Source organism: Salminus brasiliensis, chromosome 2 (genome assembly GCF_030463535.1).
Source record: "Salminus brasiliensis chromosome 2, fSalBra1.hap2, whole genome shotgun sequence".
Lineage (NCBI taxonomy): Eukaryota > Metazoa > Chordata > Actinopteri > Characiformes > Bryconidae > Salminus > Salminus brasiliensis.
In genome coordinates this window covers 16,386,462-16,405,021 of record NC_132879.1, presented here as the reverse complement: position 1 = coordinate 16,405,021, position 18,560 = coordinate 16,386,462, and the positions used below count along the sequence as shown (strand labels likewise).

General features: G+C 39.6%; 1 protein-coding gene across 1 annotated transcript in view; it reads left to right on the top strand.

Annotated features, from left to right (window-relative positions):
* The window catches only part of trpc7b (transient receptor potential cation channel, subfamily C, member 7b), an 80,510-nt gene that overhangs the window by 53,908 nt on the left and 8,042 nt on the right, over positions 1-18,560 (top strand). Inside the window, exons 8-9 of the mRNA XM_072668638.1 lie at positions 16,051-16,246; positions 17,127-17,348. Coding sequence (XP_072524739.1) covers positions 16,051-16,246; positions 17,127-17,348 — 418 coding nt within the window. The remainder of the gene's footprint in view (positions 1-16,050; positions 16,247-17,126; positions 17,349-18,560) is intronic.

Sequence of the window (18,560 nt, the reverse complement as noted above, 5' to 3'; positions counted from 1 at the left end):
CTCAGTGTTACTGAGCTCTACTAAAGCCTGAGTAGACTGATAAATCACTGGGCTGATCAGTTATTTATTTCAGTGTTACTGAGCTCTACTAAAGCATGAGTAGACTGATAAATCACTGGGCTGATCAGTTATTTATCTCAGTGTTACTGAGCTCTACTAAAGCATGAGTAGAAGTATGAATTAGTCAACTTTACAACAGAATAGTTGTCCCTGTGTGCAGGAATAACCTTACTATGTGTTGTAAATATGTTCCACATATACATATGTTTTTATGTTTTGTACAAGGTTTAGATGCTGAATACATTTAGGTTTCTGAGGATTCGGTATTCAACCATCACTACTGTTTCAAAATATCAGTTCTGGACAGCGTGGACATGCACACAGCATGCGGCAGATTTTCATGAGGTAAAGAAAGCCAACACAGCGTTTCTGACTCAGTAGCACTGGCATGGCCTGACAAATTCGCAGGTGTGACAGACCTTGAATTTCACTGCTGCGGACTCAGGGCTCTAATGCAAAAGTACCCATACTGAACATAACCCATAATAGAATAAAATCATCTCCAAGCAGCCATCTCCAGTCCAAGTTTTTTTTCTGCCATTTATGCCATCAGATTTAATGAACAACATTAATGTATTTCATTTTTTTTTTGTTCTCGTTAAAAACCCTTCATTAGTTCATTGTTAGTTTGATTGGTCAAAATCCAAAATAAAAAAAAAGAATTTATTTGCAAATAATGGTGGAAAATAAGTATTTGGTCACCTACAAACAAGCAAGATTTCTGGCTGTCACAGACCTGTAACTTCGTTAAGAGGCTTCTCTGTCCTCCACTCATTATCTGTATTAATGGCACCTGTTTGAACTTGTTAACAGTATAAAAGACACCTGCCCACAACCTCAAACAGTCACACTCCAAACTCCACTATGGTGAAGACCAAAGAGCTGTCGAAGGACACCAGAAACAAAATTGTAGACCTGCACCAGGCTGGGAAGACTGAATCTGCAATAGGCAAGCAGCTTAGTGTGAAGAAATCTACTGTGGGAGCAATAATCAGAAAATGGGAGACCTACAAGACCACTGCTAATCTCCCTCGATCAGGGGTTCCACGCAAGATCTCAGCCCGTGGGGTCAAAATGATCACAAGAACGGTGAGCAAAAATCCCAGAACCACACGGGGGGACCTAGTGAATGACCTGCAGAAAGCTGGGACCAACGTTACAAAGGCTACCGTCAGTAACACACTACGCCGCCAGGGACTCAGATCTTGCAGTGCCAGATGTGTTCCCCTGCTTAAGCCAGTACATATCCGGGCGCGTCTGAAGTTTGCTAGAGAGTATTGGGAGAATGTCTTATGGTCAGACGAAACCAAAGTAGAACTGTTTGGTACAAACACAACTCGTGTTTGGAGGAGAGTGAATGCTGAGTTGCATCCAAAGAACACCATACCAACTGTGAAGCATGGGGGTGGCAACATCATGCTTTGGGGCTGTTTCTCTGCAAAGGGACTAGGACGACTGGTCCATGTACATGAAAGAATGAATGGGGCCATGTATTGTGAGATTTTGAGTGCAAACCATCAGAAAGGGCATTGAAGATGAAATGTGGCTGGGTCTTTCAGCATGACAATGATCCCAAGCACACTGCCAGGGCAACAAAGGAGTGGCTTCGTAGGAAGCATTTCAAGGTCCTGGAGTGGCCTAGCCAGTCTCCAGATCTCAACCCCATAGAAAACCTTTGGAGGGAGTTGAAAGTCTGTGTTGCCCGCCGACAGCCCCAAAACATCACTGCTCTAGAGGAGATCTGCATGGAGGAATGGGCCAACATACCAGCAACGGTGTGTGCCAACCTTGTGAAGACTTACAGAAAATGTTTGACCTCAATGTCATTGCCAACAAAGGATATATAACAAAGTATTGAGATGAACTTTTGTTATTGACCAAATACTTATTTTCCACCATTATTTGCAAATAAATTCTTTAAAAATCAGACAATGTAATTTTCTGATTTTGTTTTTCTGATTTTGTCTCTCATAGTTGAAGTCTACCTATGATGTCAATTACAGGCCTCTCTCATTTTATTAAGTGGGAGAACTTGCACAATTGGTGACTGACTAAATACTTTTTTCCCCACTGTATATATATATATATATATATATATATATATATATATATATATATATATATATATATATATTTTTTTTTTTTTTTTTTTTTTTTTTTTAATGGGCAAATGCACATTTCCGCAGGCAGTTTGAGAGAATCAGTGGGTGGGCCTGGGCTCACTGGGCTCCTTCACAGCACTACCACTGATCTGAATGTATTACTGATGTACTAATGAATGATACTGATAAGATAAAGGCATGCATAGATTGAAATGTGCTGTATGTGCACAAATCTGGAGCACAGATCTGTTAGTATGTTAATAAGGGGCAGGGGTTAGGTTACCTGCTGTGCTTCAGTCTGTGACATGATGTTCCACACTTGCATATAGTTACGAGATATAAAGAATGACTGGAGTCAGTTTGAGTGGTCAAGGCCAAACATTCTCAACCATCACATTAGAATTCATGAAGAATTTGACATGTTCTTCCCTTAAGATGTTATTGACCGCACCTACCTTTGCAGCTGTTGGAGGTTAAGCATTCTCCCCTTGGTTTTACGTGCTCCCAGTTGAAGGGCACTATGGGATTTGATTTAAGATGCATCTAGAATCTGACAGCTCTTTTTCTGGAGATTTATGATTAGCGACAGTTGACCTGATCCCACCCTGTACGTATTTGTCTGGGGTTCCTTTGAACGTTTAAAAGGTCTAGCACAGTCACATATCTGAATAAATGGTTCAGACTGTGTGAAGGGGCGAATGAGATGGTGGGCAGTATGAATTTTAATGAGACCACCTCAGTCCTCCCCAGCAGTGCAACATTTTTTTAAATAAAAAACTACCAGGGAGTGAACAAAGCTTATTTTTGTCTAGGCTTTGAGATGGTTTTTTTATGCTTTCAAAAAAGAGCTTATGGCCATTGTGAAGGGCCTTCAGTGTTTTTTTTATTTGATGTATCTGAATGCAGCCTCTGTTGGATTCTTGCCATTTAATTGAATTTTTCAGTAGCACATTTCTTTATAGTACAGATGCTGAGAAAAACATATTTTTGCATCTTGTATTAACTCACCTTGTAATCACATTATTTTTCCACTGCTAAGGTTTGAGCCCTACAACACATTTCTATATTTGCTAAACACAAAGAAAAATATTTACTTCTATATATAATACTTTTTATTCATATTAATATGATTAACACTTGAACTAGAAACTTGAAAACTAGTGGGGTAACATTCAAAAGCTAATCCTAAACTAAACTCAGGTGATGGTAACACTGTCATTGTTGTAGAAATGACATATATTCTGCTCAGTTTGTCTCATAAAAGGATGATGTTGGGAAGTATCTGTTAGTACAGTACCACTTTATAATGTACATAAATAACATCTAGAAACAATGTGAATGTTCATTTAATATTCCTGCAACCATCTCGTAATCAGAAATATTATTTCTATTATTCCCATTTTAACTGCTTTCATTTGCCACAAAGTCATTTCTGTGACCCGACTGTTGTAATTTAATATACTTTGAGAAATGTCAGCTTAGGTATTGTTCTAACCCATGCTTGGGGCTCACATACACATCCATGCAAGTACACACACACTGCTCTTCGTCAGTGCCATTCTCTTTCTTCCGTTGTCTCAGCAAAGTGACAACTACTGATTTTCATCTTTGTCATACGGCCTAACTGCACCTTTGGGTAGTCTGCAGAAATATAGATTTTTTTCTCTGCAGCTAGAAATGAAAATAGCAGCTATTTGCAGTCACATAACCACATCACTTCACCACACTGTCACTTGTCTGACTTGCTACCTAAGCAGTCTCATAGCCAAGTAATTGGACACTAGAATAGAATTTTCCTCCTGAGATAAAAAAACAGCACTCTGGGTTTTTCCTCCATTGTGTGTTTGTGCAGCTATGTGAGGGACGTCTTAGACAGCAGCATGATCTCATCTGATTTTATATCAAGAGAAGTTCATCTCCTCATTTCCAGCTGCAGATAACACCACGGCATCTCAGCAGTGTCCTCTGAAGCACCCAGATGTGTAGCACTGCTGTTTGTCAGTGGGAGGATGCCGAGGTGTTCCACATGCAAATAAGTAATGTCAGGAAAAGAGGGAAAATGAAGGCGCTGGAAAAGTGCAGTATGCAGAAAAGCTGAAGAATAGATTAGAGCGTAGCTCTGCATGTGAGTGTGTGTGTGTGGCTATGTGCAGTTTAAGGAAATAAATCACAGTCACATAAGCCAAGGTCCCAATGAAGCAATAAGCACTCATACATTTTAAAGGTAACGTGCACACACACACACACACACACGCATACATACACGTAGGTGCACATATGATCCTTCAGATAGCATTAAGGTTTCTTATATTAAACTGCCTTTAAAAGGCCAAACCTCAAGAGAGATGAGATCATCTCATTGCTGTGGTTACTGCTTTGACAGAAAGCTAATCTTTGTTTAATATTTATACAGGCTTCAGCTTGCTCGAGGGAGGGAGTGAGAGACCGATTACATGTGAGTGAAAGGGAGGTAGAGAGAAGAACTAGTGGACAAAGTGAATGTTAGCCTGAGCCATTGTCATGAGAAGCTTTATTTACATCATATATGTATACCCATCTGCCATAACATTAAAACTACCTGCCTAATATTGTGTAGATCAACAGCTCTGACCCTACAAGGCATGGACTGCACAAGACATTGCTGATATTTGCTTCTTTTTTTTTAAGCAGTTTGTGCTACAGTAGCTTTTTTGTGAGATTAGACTAGATGGGCAAGTAATTACTCTCACCAGCTTTTAGTGAGCCTTGGGTGTCCATGACCCTGTTGATCCAGTTCACCAGCTGTCCTTCTTTGGAGCACGTATAGTAAGTACTGACCACTGCAAACCAGAAACACTCCACAAGACCTGCCTGATGTTTTGGAGAAGCTCTTACCCAGTCGTCTAGCCATTACAATTTGGCCCTTGTCAAAGTGGCTTAGATCCTTATGCTTGACAATCTTTCCTGGTTCCAACACATTGCCTTCAAGAACCTGCTGCCTAATAAACATTTTATTTTGATCACCTCTGGGATGGAATGAGCCCATTATATCAGCTCCACTGACCATCTAGGAGCACTTTGTAGTTCCATAAATACAGACTGTAGTCCATCTGTTTCTCTGCATACTTTGTTAGCCTCCTTTCACCCTGTTCTTCAATGTTCAGGAGCCCATAGGACCACAGGACAGAGGATGTGGTATTTGGGTAGTGGGTTGTTCTCAGCCCTGCAGTGACACTGACATGGTGGTAGTGTGTTAGTATGTGTTGCACTGGTACACTGTGTTCACTCAATAAGACATTTCTATCTAGTTGGTCCACCTTGTAGATGTAAAATCAGAGACAGAAGCTCATTTGTTGCTGCACAGTTTGTGTTGGTCATCCTCTAGTCCTTCATCAGTGGTCACAGGACACTGCCTACATTACACTGGCTGGATATTTCTGATTGGTGGACTATTCTCAGTCCAGCAGTGACAATGGGGTGTTTAAAAACTCCAGCAGCACTGCTGTGTCTGATCCACTCATACCGGCGCAACACACACTACTAACACACCACCACCATGTCAGTGTCACTGCAGTGCTGAGAATGACCCACCATACAAATAATACCTGCTCTATGGTGGTCCTGTGGGGTCCTGATCATTAAAGAACAGGCCGAAAGGAGACAAACAAAGTGTGCAGAGAAACAGATCTACAACTACAAGCTACAACCAAAACATGGAATGTCTCGTACTCGTTGATGCATCCCTGTTTAATGTTATTGTGTGTTGCCCTTAGCTTAGTGCTAACATACTGTATGAATCCCATAGGGGCGCTAGCCAAATTAGCTCCAGAATAGAGACATTTACAAATCAGCTCTAAACAGTTAAAGTTATTGCACAACCTGGAAACCTGGAGTTGCTACCAAACATTTGTGGGTGGAGCATGGAGAGAGTTAAAATGGTAAAATGGTAATTTACTATAGGAGAAGTAAGAAAGGAATGGGAAAGACGAATCCAGGCCTTTAAGAAAAGCAAAGCCATTCAGCCTGCTGAGTTTTTATTAAATTTTCTCTTTCTCTCTCTGCCTGTTTAATAATCAGATAGCTTCTGGCAATTTAATTCATGCTATCTGAACCATATAATAAACTGCCTGGTGCATGGGGGTGATATTACACTCCCTAATCCAGCAGCAGTAACAGTAATAACTGCTGCGGGACCACATTCCCCAAAGCAGTTCCACATCAACATAGAGTGTAACTTTCATTCAAACATCATTATTGCTGTTTTTCAACACAGTAGCTTTGCAAAATGTGGGAAAAACAGTCAAAGCTGAAGAAAACCAGCCATGCGCCACTGAGGGGGCTGAAGACTTTTGGAGAAAGTATGGACAAAAGTATTGGGACATACCTCTTAACCTCCAAAGTCAAGTGTTTAATCTAGCCCAGTTGCCACAGTTGTAAATAAATATTACATAATAAATAATATCATTTAAATAGATAGTTCACTGAATTCCAGCATTGTACTGTAATAGGATGCCACCGCTGCTACAACTCAGTTTGCGAAATTTCTTCCCTCCTAGATATTTCATCACACACTCTAAGTGGTATTATTGAAATGTGGAGGTGTTTAGGAACCACAGCAACTCAAAGTGTCAGACCATGTAAAGTTACAGAGCGGAGTCACTGAGTGCTGAGTCTCCAACGCTCTGCTGACTCAGTAACTGCCAAATTCCAAACCTGCTGTTAGAGCTGCAAAGGAGGACCAACTATTAATGCCTATGGATTTATAAAGATAAAAGCTCCTGTAGGTGTTATGTAGGTGTCCCAATGTTATTGTCCATATTGTGTATGTGTATGTGTGTCTGTGTGTGTGTGTGTGTGTGTGTGTGTGTAGGCAGGATGTGTTTGCAGCTGGAGCAGCACACATCAGACACACAGATCACTCCGAGAGAGAGAGAGAGAGATTAATTGGATTTTGTCATCATGAGGGTTGCAGCTTAACATATCCTGCAGAAATCTGTCAGAAGAGAAGTCTGTGTATACATAAGTGAATCTGTGTGTGTGTGTGTGTGTGTGTGTGTGTGTGTACTTGTCTTCACACCACAGTGGAGCTCAAATGAAGGACACCAGATATGCCTTAATAGGGTTTACTGAAATACATGAGAACATTTATTATTAAGTTTCTCCTTCACTCCTTTCCTTGTGACATTTCATACCATTCATCATCATTCTCCTGTATTATAGTGCAGTTAATGAACACAGAGAAAGGGAAGACACCTGTAGCCGACGATATGCCAGATTCATTAATTGCACTGCCAGATTTACTGTGATATTAAGAGCAAATAACGCAGTAACAGGATTACTGGAAGTGTTTTCATTTCTGCGAAATCTGGTGCCACCGCTCTTTTCCTTCCTTTTCCATGTGCTATTAGCAATTTATGCACCTAAAAAATCCATGTGGATCATCCCAATAGTAGAGATCCCAGTAAGACACTGTTTTTAAGCATGATTTGCACTTACAATCCGAAATTGGACACAATAGAGAATGCAAGACACTCGCTTAAGTCTGCCACAAGATCGTGCTATGCATATGTTCATGTTTGTCATGGTGAAAGTGTATTTCTGCTTGTGCTTGGATTGGTAATCACTTATTATTGTTCTTTTAAATCAGAGCAATAATACTGGTAAAGTGTGATTGAGGTTTATAGCATTCGCATTCGCATTTGTGTTGTATTAGTTCATCACACAAAATATAAATTGCTGAATTGTCTCACTTTTTAGGTGTGGATTGCCACATGTCAAAGGAATCAGAACAACGAGACTGTAGTTAACAGGAAACTAGAGTTAAATGGGGATTGAAATTCCGATCTCACTTGTCCGCATGAAAAACACCCCCAAAGACGCACTGTGATTGGATAACAATTGGGTCACTCAAAACACATTCAGAGGGGTTCAGAGATGGATCTCATCCACAGCAAAAACAAATGTAAACGGCGTATATTCACAGGAAAGCAGAAATACGTCTGTCAGAAAAAATATAAATGCGAGTGATTATTACTGTAGATCTTCTATTTCCCTCTTAATCTTCCTGAATCTCTCTCTCTCTCTCTCTCTCTCTCTCTCTCTCTCATGTGTTTGTGGGTGGGTACATTTTCATGTTTGTTTGAGTTTGCTTCCTTGCGGTTAAAATAGTCTGTTGCATTTTCAAATAGAGCCGTTCTACCGTTATGTTGCACCACGCTGTAGAACCCCCACTGTTCCTCTGTTCACAGTCCTCTGAAGCAGCATAATTTTGTGTGCAGTAAGAACAGAAATGAGGTTTGTGGTAGTGTGCTTTTTGCGTGGGAAGGTAAAATCGGATCTCATCTGGGGACACATTTAAATGATAAGAGTAATCAGAATCCATTTAAAGTATATCAGGCCCAATATGTCCAGTGGTAACATGTCGGTAACATCATGGGTCAAGTTATAATTACTTGTATATATCACCATGTGGTGTTATGACAGTTTGTCACATGCTAATTTAAAGTCATGACATTATAGTATCAGTAATGATTACTAGCAAAGGAAACATGACGTATGCCTATATTATTGGATTTAATGACAGCATATGAGATGTGGCATATACACCGATCAGCCAAAACATTAGTAAAAAACATTGTTTTTCTTCATCTACTTTGGCATCTGTCAATGGGTAGGATTTAGTAGGCAGCGAGTGAACAGTTTGCCTAGCCACTTTGACTAGGGCCAGATTGTGAGGGTTAAATGACTGGGTCAGAACAGGTATTTCTGGCATGCAGTCATCAATAGCTAGCAAAAGTGGTGTAATGAAGGACAAGCAGTGATATGGTGACAGGGTGCTGGGCACTTAAGGCTCAGGGAGGACCTGCCTCACAACTTACAGGATCTTCTGCTAACGTCTTGGTGGCAGATATCACGGGACACCTTAAGAGGTCATGTGGTGTCCATGCCTCAAATAGTCAGATCTGCTGTGCCTGCAAAAGGGGGAATCTACTCAGTATTAGGTAGATGGTGCTAATGTTATGAATGATTGATATAAACATCTACAAGACAATGAACAGACATTATCATGCAATCTTAGCAAAAAAATAAAAAATAAAATAAACTCTTTTTGAAGGTTCTGTATAGAATCATGTAGTGCAGTGCAGAGTATTGGCAGAGAAAGAGGAGGTGTGACACATGTGAAGGACCCTTTTAAAGCATGTCTATACTCTTAATGAGTTTAGCTGACACCATCATAACCAGAAGTGGATTTACTTAAGTACTATTTTGGAGAACGTCTTGAGTAATTTTTGGATATTTAGTCATTAACTGGCAACAGCATCTGTACTGCTTCTCTTGCAGTCATGACTTTATCTAGGTCATTTTTACTTTTATTAAAGTATGTTTACCTGAGTGTGCAAACTTTCCCACTGCAGTGGTCACATGCTTGGTCTTATTTACCATACTGATCCTTTTCTTCAATTCCTCCTCCAAAACATCCTAATTAACTTAATGAAGTATTGATTAGGTATTGGATGGCAACCACACATATGCCTGGGGATGAGGTTTGGTTAAGCTCACACATTGACGGACACTGAATCACATTTCATTGTGATAAACAGCTACAGCTGTTCTGGGTTGTCTTTTGCTAATAGTGACATATATTTATGTTTAATGTAGAATATTTGTGAGGATACAGCCTTATTATCAACAACAACCTCATATCCAATCACATGCACCCTGTCCTTGGCTAAAAGGCAGCCACAAAATTGCCTTACCTCACTTTACAGTATATTGAATGAAAACAGCACTGCCTGACTCAGTTCTCTTGCACCAGTGAGTCTTCTTTAAACATGGTTCCACCTGATTTACCCCATTTCTACATCAAACTAAAGCCCTGGTGTGCAGATTAAAGTGTATCTTTGGGAAAACTGGCCACTCTGTCCACTTACTCACATATGCAGATTATCTCCAACAATACAAAATGCTCTTCATATTGTTCATTCCATTCTATTTAGCTTAGTCATCACATCCAGCATGGCGAACAAGAAGACTTTCTTTGCTACAGTTACCAAACTTCACAAGCCATTAAACAGCTTCCTACCCATCTGCTGTTGCTGACCTTTAGCAATTATGAGCACCTGAGACCTCACTGGCCCACTACAATTCCTGCCCTTTTTCCACTCTCTACTCAAATAGTCTTCAGCCAGGTCAGTCCAGCCTACCTCACTGAACTCATATCCAAATCCACTGTCTAGCTAGTGACTCTGACCCTACTGACTTTAACAATTGCAAGCCCATCTCCCATCTTTACTTTCTGTTCAACACACAAGTCTTTATTTATATCCTCACTAAAATCTTATTTACAGATGACCTCTAGAAATCCTTCCAACACCCTAGACTGTACTAAAATGTCTCTAGTATAAATCACAGATTTGCTCCTTCCTACAACTGATTCTGGCCCACTTCCCAGTCTCAGTCTTCTCTTGGGTCGGCGTCCCTTCCCTGGTATCCTTGGTGTGGCACAAACTTATATAGATTACTAATTTACCATAAATACCATTTACACTCTGAAATCCAGATTCATCTCTGTTACCCATGGTGTCCCCCAGGGGTCAGTATTTTGCCCTCTTCTTTTCATCATCTGTATCCTTTTACCGGACTGTATAATGAGATGTTACTACAAAAATGTCCACTGCTATGCTGACTCACAACTGCTGTTGTTGTTATTGTTGTTATTATTATGAAGACTGAACACAATGTTATCCATAATACATACACATTCTTATTGTATTAACAGTAAACTTACTATGATTCTACACACAAGTCCACAGGAGTTGTGGACCACCACACTCATTCAAGTGCAGTCTTCAGTTAACGTATATGTCTTCAGGGGCCCTTCTGTTTCTATTTCTTTCTTCAGTATTTATCTATGGCAGTAAAACCCTCTTTATAGCAGTAAAACCCAACTCTCTCTCTCTTTTCTCTCTCTCTCTCTCTCTCTCTCTCTCTCTCTTTCTCTCTCCTCTACCCTGCTCTTCTTTCTCCTGCACTATTCTGATTGCTCTCTCATTTGTCTCCTCTTTGTTAGTGTAACTGTCTATGCAGTTCTACACACTTCAGAGTTCACAAACAGACCCAGAAAAGGAGAGGGCAAGAGAGAGGAAGGGTAGTGAGGGGGTAGAGATGAGAATGAAAGAGAGAGAGAGAGAGAGAGAGAGAGAGAGAGGGAGGAAGAATAGACATAGTGAGAGAAGACTCCCTCTCTAATGGTTGTAGGATTTGGTTGTAGGAGTTGAATGACCATTATAAACCTGGAGTGTGAACTTTACAAGAAGTGTATTGGATTGAGTTGGTATACAGTGCCTTTAAAGTGAACTGAATACATTTATATTTACATTTAAGGCATTTAGCAGACGTACTTATCCAGAGCTACTTACAAAAGTTCTTCACTGTTTACTCAAGAATAACCTCAGCTAGTTTGAATAGACAAAAACCATAGCACTCTCGGAAGAGGCAGTGAGCGACTCTGCTACAGCTACAGGAGGCCAGTGAAGAGAACGCAGCAGTGGAGTGACATGGCTGAATTTAGAAACATTAAAGATGACCTGTGTTGCTGCATTCTGGATAAGTTACAGTGGCCTGATGGTGCGCAGAGGGAGACCAGCCAGAAGAGAGTTGCAGTAGTCAAGTCTTGAAGTGACAAGAGACTGAACAAGCACCTGGATGGCCTCTCTAGTGAGGAAGGGTCAAATTCTCTGGATGTTGTACAGGAGAAATCTGCATGACCGAGTTAGAACTGCAACATGACTTGAGAATGATAACTGATCATCCATGACTACACCAAGGCTTCGAGCTTCTGTAGATGGAGTGACCAGTGAGTTATCGAAGGAGATGATGGCGAGATTGTTTTAAAGTCCAGCAGTTTCCGGGATGTTTAGTTAAATGTATGTTAGGAAGTAAAGTATCTACAAAGCATCTAAAATCCCATTCAAATTCAAAAGTATTAACTTCTTATTCCACCCAAGCAAATACAGCAGCAAAGGCTTTGTATCTACAGCACATTTTCCACCTTCAGTCTGCTCCAACACTGCTCAAACATAAACTCGAAACAGTACCTGTATCTACAGCACATTACCACCATCTAGAAATATGTCCAAACACTAAAGAAATAAACAATCCACTACTATGCATTACGATGTTTCCAACAGTGGATATCTTTGGAATGACTTTTAGGTAAACTTGAACCTAAGCAGACATAGCAAGATGATTGAACAAGTAAAAAGAGTGACTAGGGGCCTCATTGTTAAATGGTGTGTGCTCAAAAAAACAGTGGTGATAGCGGGCTATGCAACATCCCACACATTAACTACACTCATAATGACAAATTTGAAAAAGAAAATGAAATAAAATAGGAATACTTTCCACATCATTTATGCTTCCACATCTCAACATTACCGTTGTATGACATTTTAGAACTGTACAAAGATCTCAGGGGTTACTTTGTCATAAAAAAAGGAATTCCATATTTTTCATCTCATTTGTTGTTTAAAATTGCTCACAGAGAAATATACAGTTTTCCTCAGTCACTTGGATGCCCTTCCCAAAACTGTAAACTCATCCCTACAACACAATACATTTTCATCCATCATCTTCAGCTTATGCTCAAACCAAAGGCCACTGCTGAAGCACATTTTGCAAATATTTCAACATGCAATACATGTCCAAATGTTTGTGGACACCCCTTCTAACAAATGTATTCAATTACACACTAAGGTGTATTATTCAGTAACTACAGGGACTTCTGTACAAACTGGCAGGGCTATTCTTTGGTAATAGAAGTTTGTTATAACACCTTTAATAGGCCTTTCTTTTAAAGTGTTAAGTTGCACCCATTGCTGACAGAGATGTACAAATGCATACATACAGCTTGTCTAGTTGCTGTAGAGAAATATTGGCAATAGAATAGGACTCTCTGGAGCAGTTAAACATGAGGCTATTGACACAATGCCTAGTGCCAGGCATGGGCTACAGGGGTAACCCCCCCCCCTATAATTAAGCTGTGGAACAGTGGAACTGTGTTCTCTGGAATGATGGAGCTCTAAATCCAATCAAATCCTCACAGCAATGCTCCAAAATCTAGTGTATTTTGATCTTCTCAGTTGGAGATGGAAGGCATTCCAGCTCCTTAGGCAGATGCTTTTACCCCAGGCATTAGATGCTGGTTGTGAGGAAGTCATGGCTGACGGTTGCAGATGGATTGAGAAGGCTTTTCTCTCTGGGCTTTGGAAGGCAGAGGGGGTGATGTTGTTCTACAGTGATGACATTTTCAAAGACAATGCATTTATGGTCTTGTGACTGGTCTCGAGTATCACAGTACCACTGTAGATGATGCCTGTTTGTGGCACAGCATGAAAGAGAAGCAAAGCAAAAGGCCCTGGATAAGGCTTAATAGAGCCATTAGCCATTTCTTTAAAATATGCATGGATACACCATTATCCCAGACCAGCAGACCAGATCAGAAGATCACTATGAATCCTTATGTTTTCACGAACAACACTAGGCTGTTTAATTTTGTCCTTGTGTCATTAAGAAATACTGTAATCCTTTTTCCAGATTGGGTTGGATCATCAGAGGATTGTCAATGCTGTATAGGATCTTATAGTCTTTTTTCCCTCTTATTTTTATAATTGCCAATTCTCACCAGCAACTAGGCTTCTGTCACATGACGCAACCAACACTGGAAGAGAGAAGGCTACCACATTCTTCCTCCTGAAGTCCTGCAGCGAGCCCACCATGTAACATACCATCTTTAGACAGCTGAACACACTTGATGGAGAATGCTAACTGCCAAATCTGTTACATCAGCTACCAGATGGCCAATCTGGTTAGCATCATGCAAAGTGATGGAGGGAAAGAGAGGGACATCCCACCCACTAAGAGAGAGTCAGGCCAATTATGCTGTTTTGGACTCCCAGCAAAGTGTATTTTTTGGTCATTATGTTTTTATTCCAAATTAAAAAAATGGAAAACGATGGGTTTTATAATCAAAAGACAAGAAACCGAAATTTCTTTTAGTTTTAGTTTTTAGTTTTTTATTTTCAAAAATGAAATATTCATAAGGTAAAAGAAAATTATATAAAAAGAAAGAAAAATAAATCACAAAAAAAAAAACAGAAAAATCATCTGCAAATGTACTCCTGTGAAATGCAAGCCATTTATGGTTCTAGATACTTTTCTAGATAAAAAACATCATCTTCTTCTTCTTCTTCTTATTATTATTATTATTATTATTATTAGCAGTAGTAGTAGTAGTAGTAGTAGTAGTAGTAGTAGTATATTTTTTCATTTTATATACTTCCTAAGAACATTTTATGGGTTAACATTATTATTATTATTATTTTATTTATTTAATGATTGTATACCTCAATGTGGATAATAATCAATAAGGTAAGCATCCCATTGAAAAATACATTTGTTTATTAATCTATTGCTCTTTATTATTTTACTGATATCATTAATTGTTATGTGACTTTTCTTTGTGATTCTATGTGTTGTTTTTCTATGAAATAAAATAAATAGAATTCTCTCATATTATATATTACATTATTATATCTGTCATTTATGGCAAAGAAAACATAAAAATACTAATTTCTCTGTTTCTTGCATTTGGAGTAAGAAGCACAAATAAAAGCATGTTTTTAATTTTTTAATGTCCGCTTTTGAAATGGAAAAAAGATTGGCTAAAAAGGACCAGACCCTGCTGCTTCACTGAAATCACAGTCTCTCTGATAGGGCCAGCACCTATACAGTTGCCCCACTTGGTCAGTCCACGCAGATGTTTGGCATTGATTTTGTCAGTGTTCATGTCCTGAGTACTCTTCATGTGGCAAAAGTGTTGAAGTGACTGACTGTAGCTGTGTGTGCTGTGATGAATGGAACTGGAGTTTCATAGTTCTCAGAGTGAGACATATGACAAAAAGTACAGTACAAGACTCAAGGGTTCTCTGAGTTCAAAAGAATAGGCTACATGGGGCAGAGCCCCCTCAGTTGCATCTCTATTTTGTCCTGCAGGGCAGCAGAGCCCTCAAAATCTCTTTCAGGTGATTATAACCTCATGGAGGCAGCATGCTGCTGATTTCCATTTTGATTTCCATTCCAGATTTGTCTTCTTTTTGACATATTGAAGGCTAGTCATCCCAACTCCAGCTTCACTGTGGAGCTTTCATGGCTTTCCAACAAGCATTGCATAAACCAGTGGCTTAATGACCGCCTGGGATGATGATTGATGATTTGTAAAATGTCAGTGTGTGGCTTCGTAAGGCTTAAGTGCTTCAGCAGGTGTCATGCATTCAAAGAAAATGGAATATATGACCAGTCCTGCCACGTCTTTAGAAAAGAGAAATAAAGAACTATTGAAAGAAGGTGGTGATTAAAGCCTGCAGAACAACAACATGTTCCTAATGGACATGTGGTTATTTAGTTTAGAGCATGTGTATGTGTGTGTGTGTGTGTGTGTGTACTGTATTAAAAAAGTGTTCTTTTTATTGTTTGGACATTATGCACACACACACACACACATGCACACACACAGACCATACTTTAATTCATACCAGAATTAAAGTACACAGCATCTTCCAGCATTTAACTCTGCAAACTGCATTATTTAAAGCTTTTTAGTGTGTGTGTGTGTGGGTGTGTGTGTGTGTGTGTGTAAGAACAGTGTGTTCTTTTTGTTATTTGGATGTGCTGCTTTGTTAACTGCTAACATAAAACGCAATGACATTTTATTACACACACTTGCACACATCACCCCCCCTCCCACGCTTTTATACTGTACTTTAAATCACATCAGCTTTATTTATACTGCACAAGCTCTGCATTATTCAAATATGTGTGTGTGTGTGTGTGTGTGTGTGTGTGTGTTTAGGGTGGAGGAGAGTTTTAAGACCCTGTTCTGGTCCATTTTTGGCCTGTCTGAGGTGATCTCGGTGGTGCTGAAGTACGACCACAAGTTCATCGAGAACATCGGCTATGTGCTGTATGGCGTGTATAACGTCACCATGGTGGTGGTGCTCCTCAACATGCTCATAGCCATGATCAACAGCTCCTACCAGGAAATCGAGGTGAGCAATAGTTAGTTCGTCCGTCAGATATTATTCATTATGAGATCATAATGCATATTAACCAGGTCTTATGCAAATCAGACCTAGTGCCTCTAAGGCCTAATAATAAAGGTTCCTAAATGGTTCTTGACTTGGACGTGCAGTTCTAGGAAAATAATAAGTATAAAACTTAAGTTATCTTATGTTGCGGTTCTTTCATTTTTCACATCTCACAACGTCCTAATAACACATAAATGGTTCTTGGCTTGCATATACAGTTATAGGAAAATCTTATTTTCTGAATTTATATAATTATTTTCTGTATTTTTTCTATGTATAGAATGTTTCTCATTCTGAGGTTCCATTTTCTCATTAATGGTTCTTAATGGTATTTTTCTTTATTTAGTAACTACAGGGACTATTATATATATATATATATATATATATATATATATATATATATATATATATATATATATATATAATACATTTTCCAAGTGATATATATGCAAGCTATGAACCAGGACATTTTTAATACTGTGGGATGTTAGGTCTGATAGGGGACAACACATTGGGGCACCTTTATTCTTCAGTAACAAGAGTGTTAGTGAGGTCAGGATGTTGGATGATTACCAGCCCACCTCATCCCCAACTATCTAACTCATCATCACTCCAGAGAACACAGTACAGTTTATCTTCATTAAAGAGTCTCCACAAGCATTTGGACATATAGTGCATTTATGAGATTCTTGTTAAGTACTCGCATGTCAAAGGTCAACCAGTGATCAATGAGTGATATTGCTCTAAAAGTGGTTCAGCAGTTTCAGCCATAGTGTGATTAGTTATTGATCCAGGATTATTAGTTTGACAATGCTTCTTTCTGTTCCCCATCACCCTGTAGGAGGATGCTGATGTAGAGTGGAAGTTTGCGCGTGCTAAGTTGTGGTTGTCGTATTTTGATGAGGGTCGTACGTTGCCTGCCCCCTTTAATCTGGTGCCCAGTCCAAAGTCCTTCTACTATCTGGCCCTACGCACCAAAGCCTGCCTCGTGCGCCTCTGCAAGGCCAAAAGTCATCGCCATGACAACGAAGTGGAGATGGGCATGCTCAACTCACGACCAAAGGTTTGCTTGCTGTTTGATTCTTATTCTTATTCTGTATTCTTATGTTTATGCTGTATGCACTCCGACTTACGATTGTATGGTCTAAAGAATCTAGGAATCTAGGAATGGGGTGCAATAGTTTGTGCACCTTTCTTATGTCACAGTTCTACAAATATACTGGTAACACCCAACAAACCACATGGGGTTTTAAAGCAACACCATAATAAAAGACCAACCAATACCTGAAACACCATAGCAACCACCTGAAACTTCATAGCAAGCACCTAGGACCACCACCATAGAGACCATCCAGCAACATCATAGTAACCACCTAACATCCATCTGAGACACCATTGCAATCTCACTAATTCTCACCATAGCAACCACAGCCCAATACTAAAGCACCTTAGCCACCAACTGGCATACCATAGCAATCACATATTGCTAACACCCAGCAACTCCATGGAAACCACATAGCAACACTTTAGCAGCCACATAGAAATCACATGTGATACCATAGCAACCACCATTTAACTGCCATTTAACAACACCCTAGCATCCATCCTGCAACCATTTGGCAACACAATAACATCAGCTAGGAAAAGTGCTTTTCTGTGATGCTTTTACAAGCTGTGTGACCCCAAGACCTGGGAAGGTATATAAACAACAGTGTCAACAACAGTGTCAGTGTAAAAGTGTGTGTGTGCATGCGAACCTGAACTACTAAGAATATAGGTCAAGACTGACATTATTGTGTTGCATTGTATGTGGCAACAACAGGAGCAAAAAACATAGACGTGCAGACAAACACTTTCACCTAGACCTGCATGCAAGCTGGCTACCTGCAATATGCATGTGCACTGATTGCATTGTCTGCTTTGCTTCCTCACAATAGCAGGGATGTGAAAACCTCTTCAGATTGTTCCTCAGGAGTTCTTTCTCTCGTTTTTCTTTTTCATTTTTTTTCAAAGTTTTCAACATTCTAGTTTCATTCAGCTCAAAGTCTATTGTGCATTCCCAGGCCCGAGCACTTTACTCAATCAAACCGCCTCTCCACTGCTACTGATCAAGCTGAAGTAGTTTATAATTCCCTAGAATATTACAGACTCCTTATCATATTCTTCATTTCAAAAGACTTTTTTTCAGTCGCTGATGCTGTGTTCACTGAAAGTTTTGAAGAATGTTTGAGAGCAGAATGCAGTCTGTGGAACACTGCACGGAGAATGCTGTTCA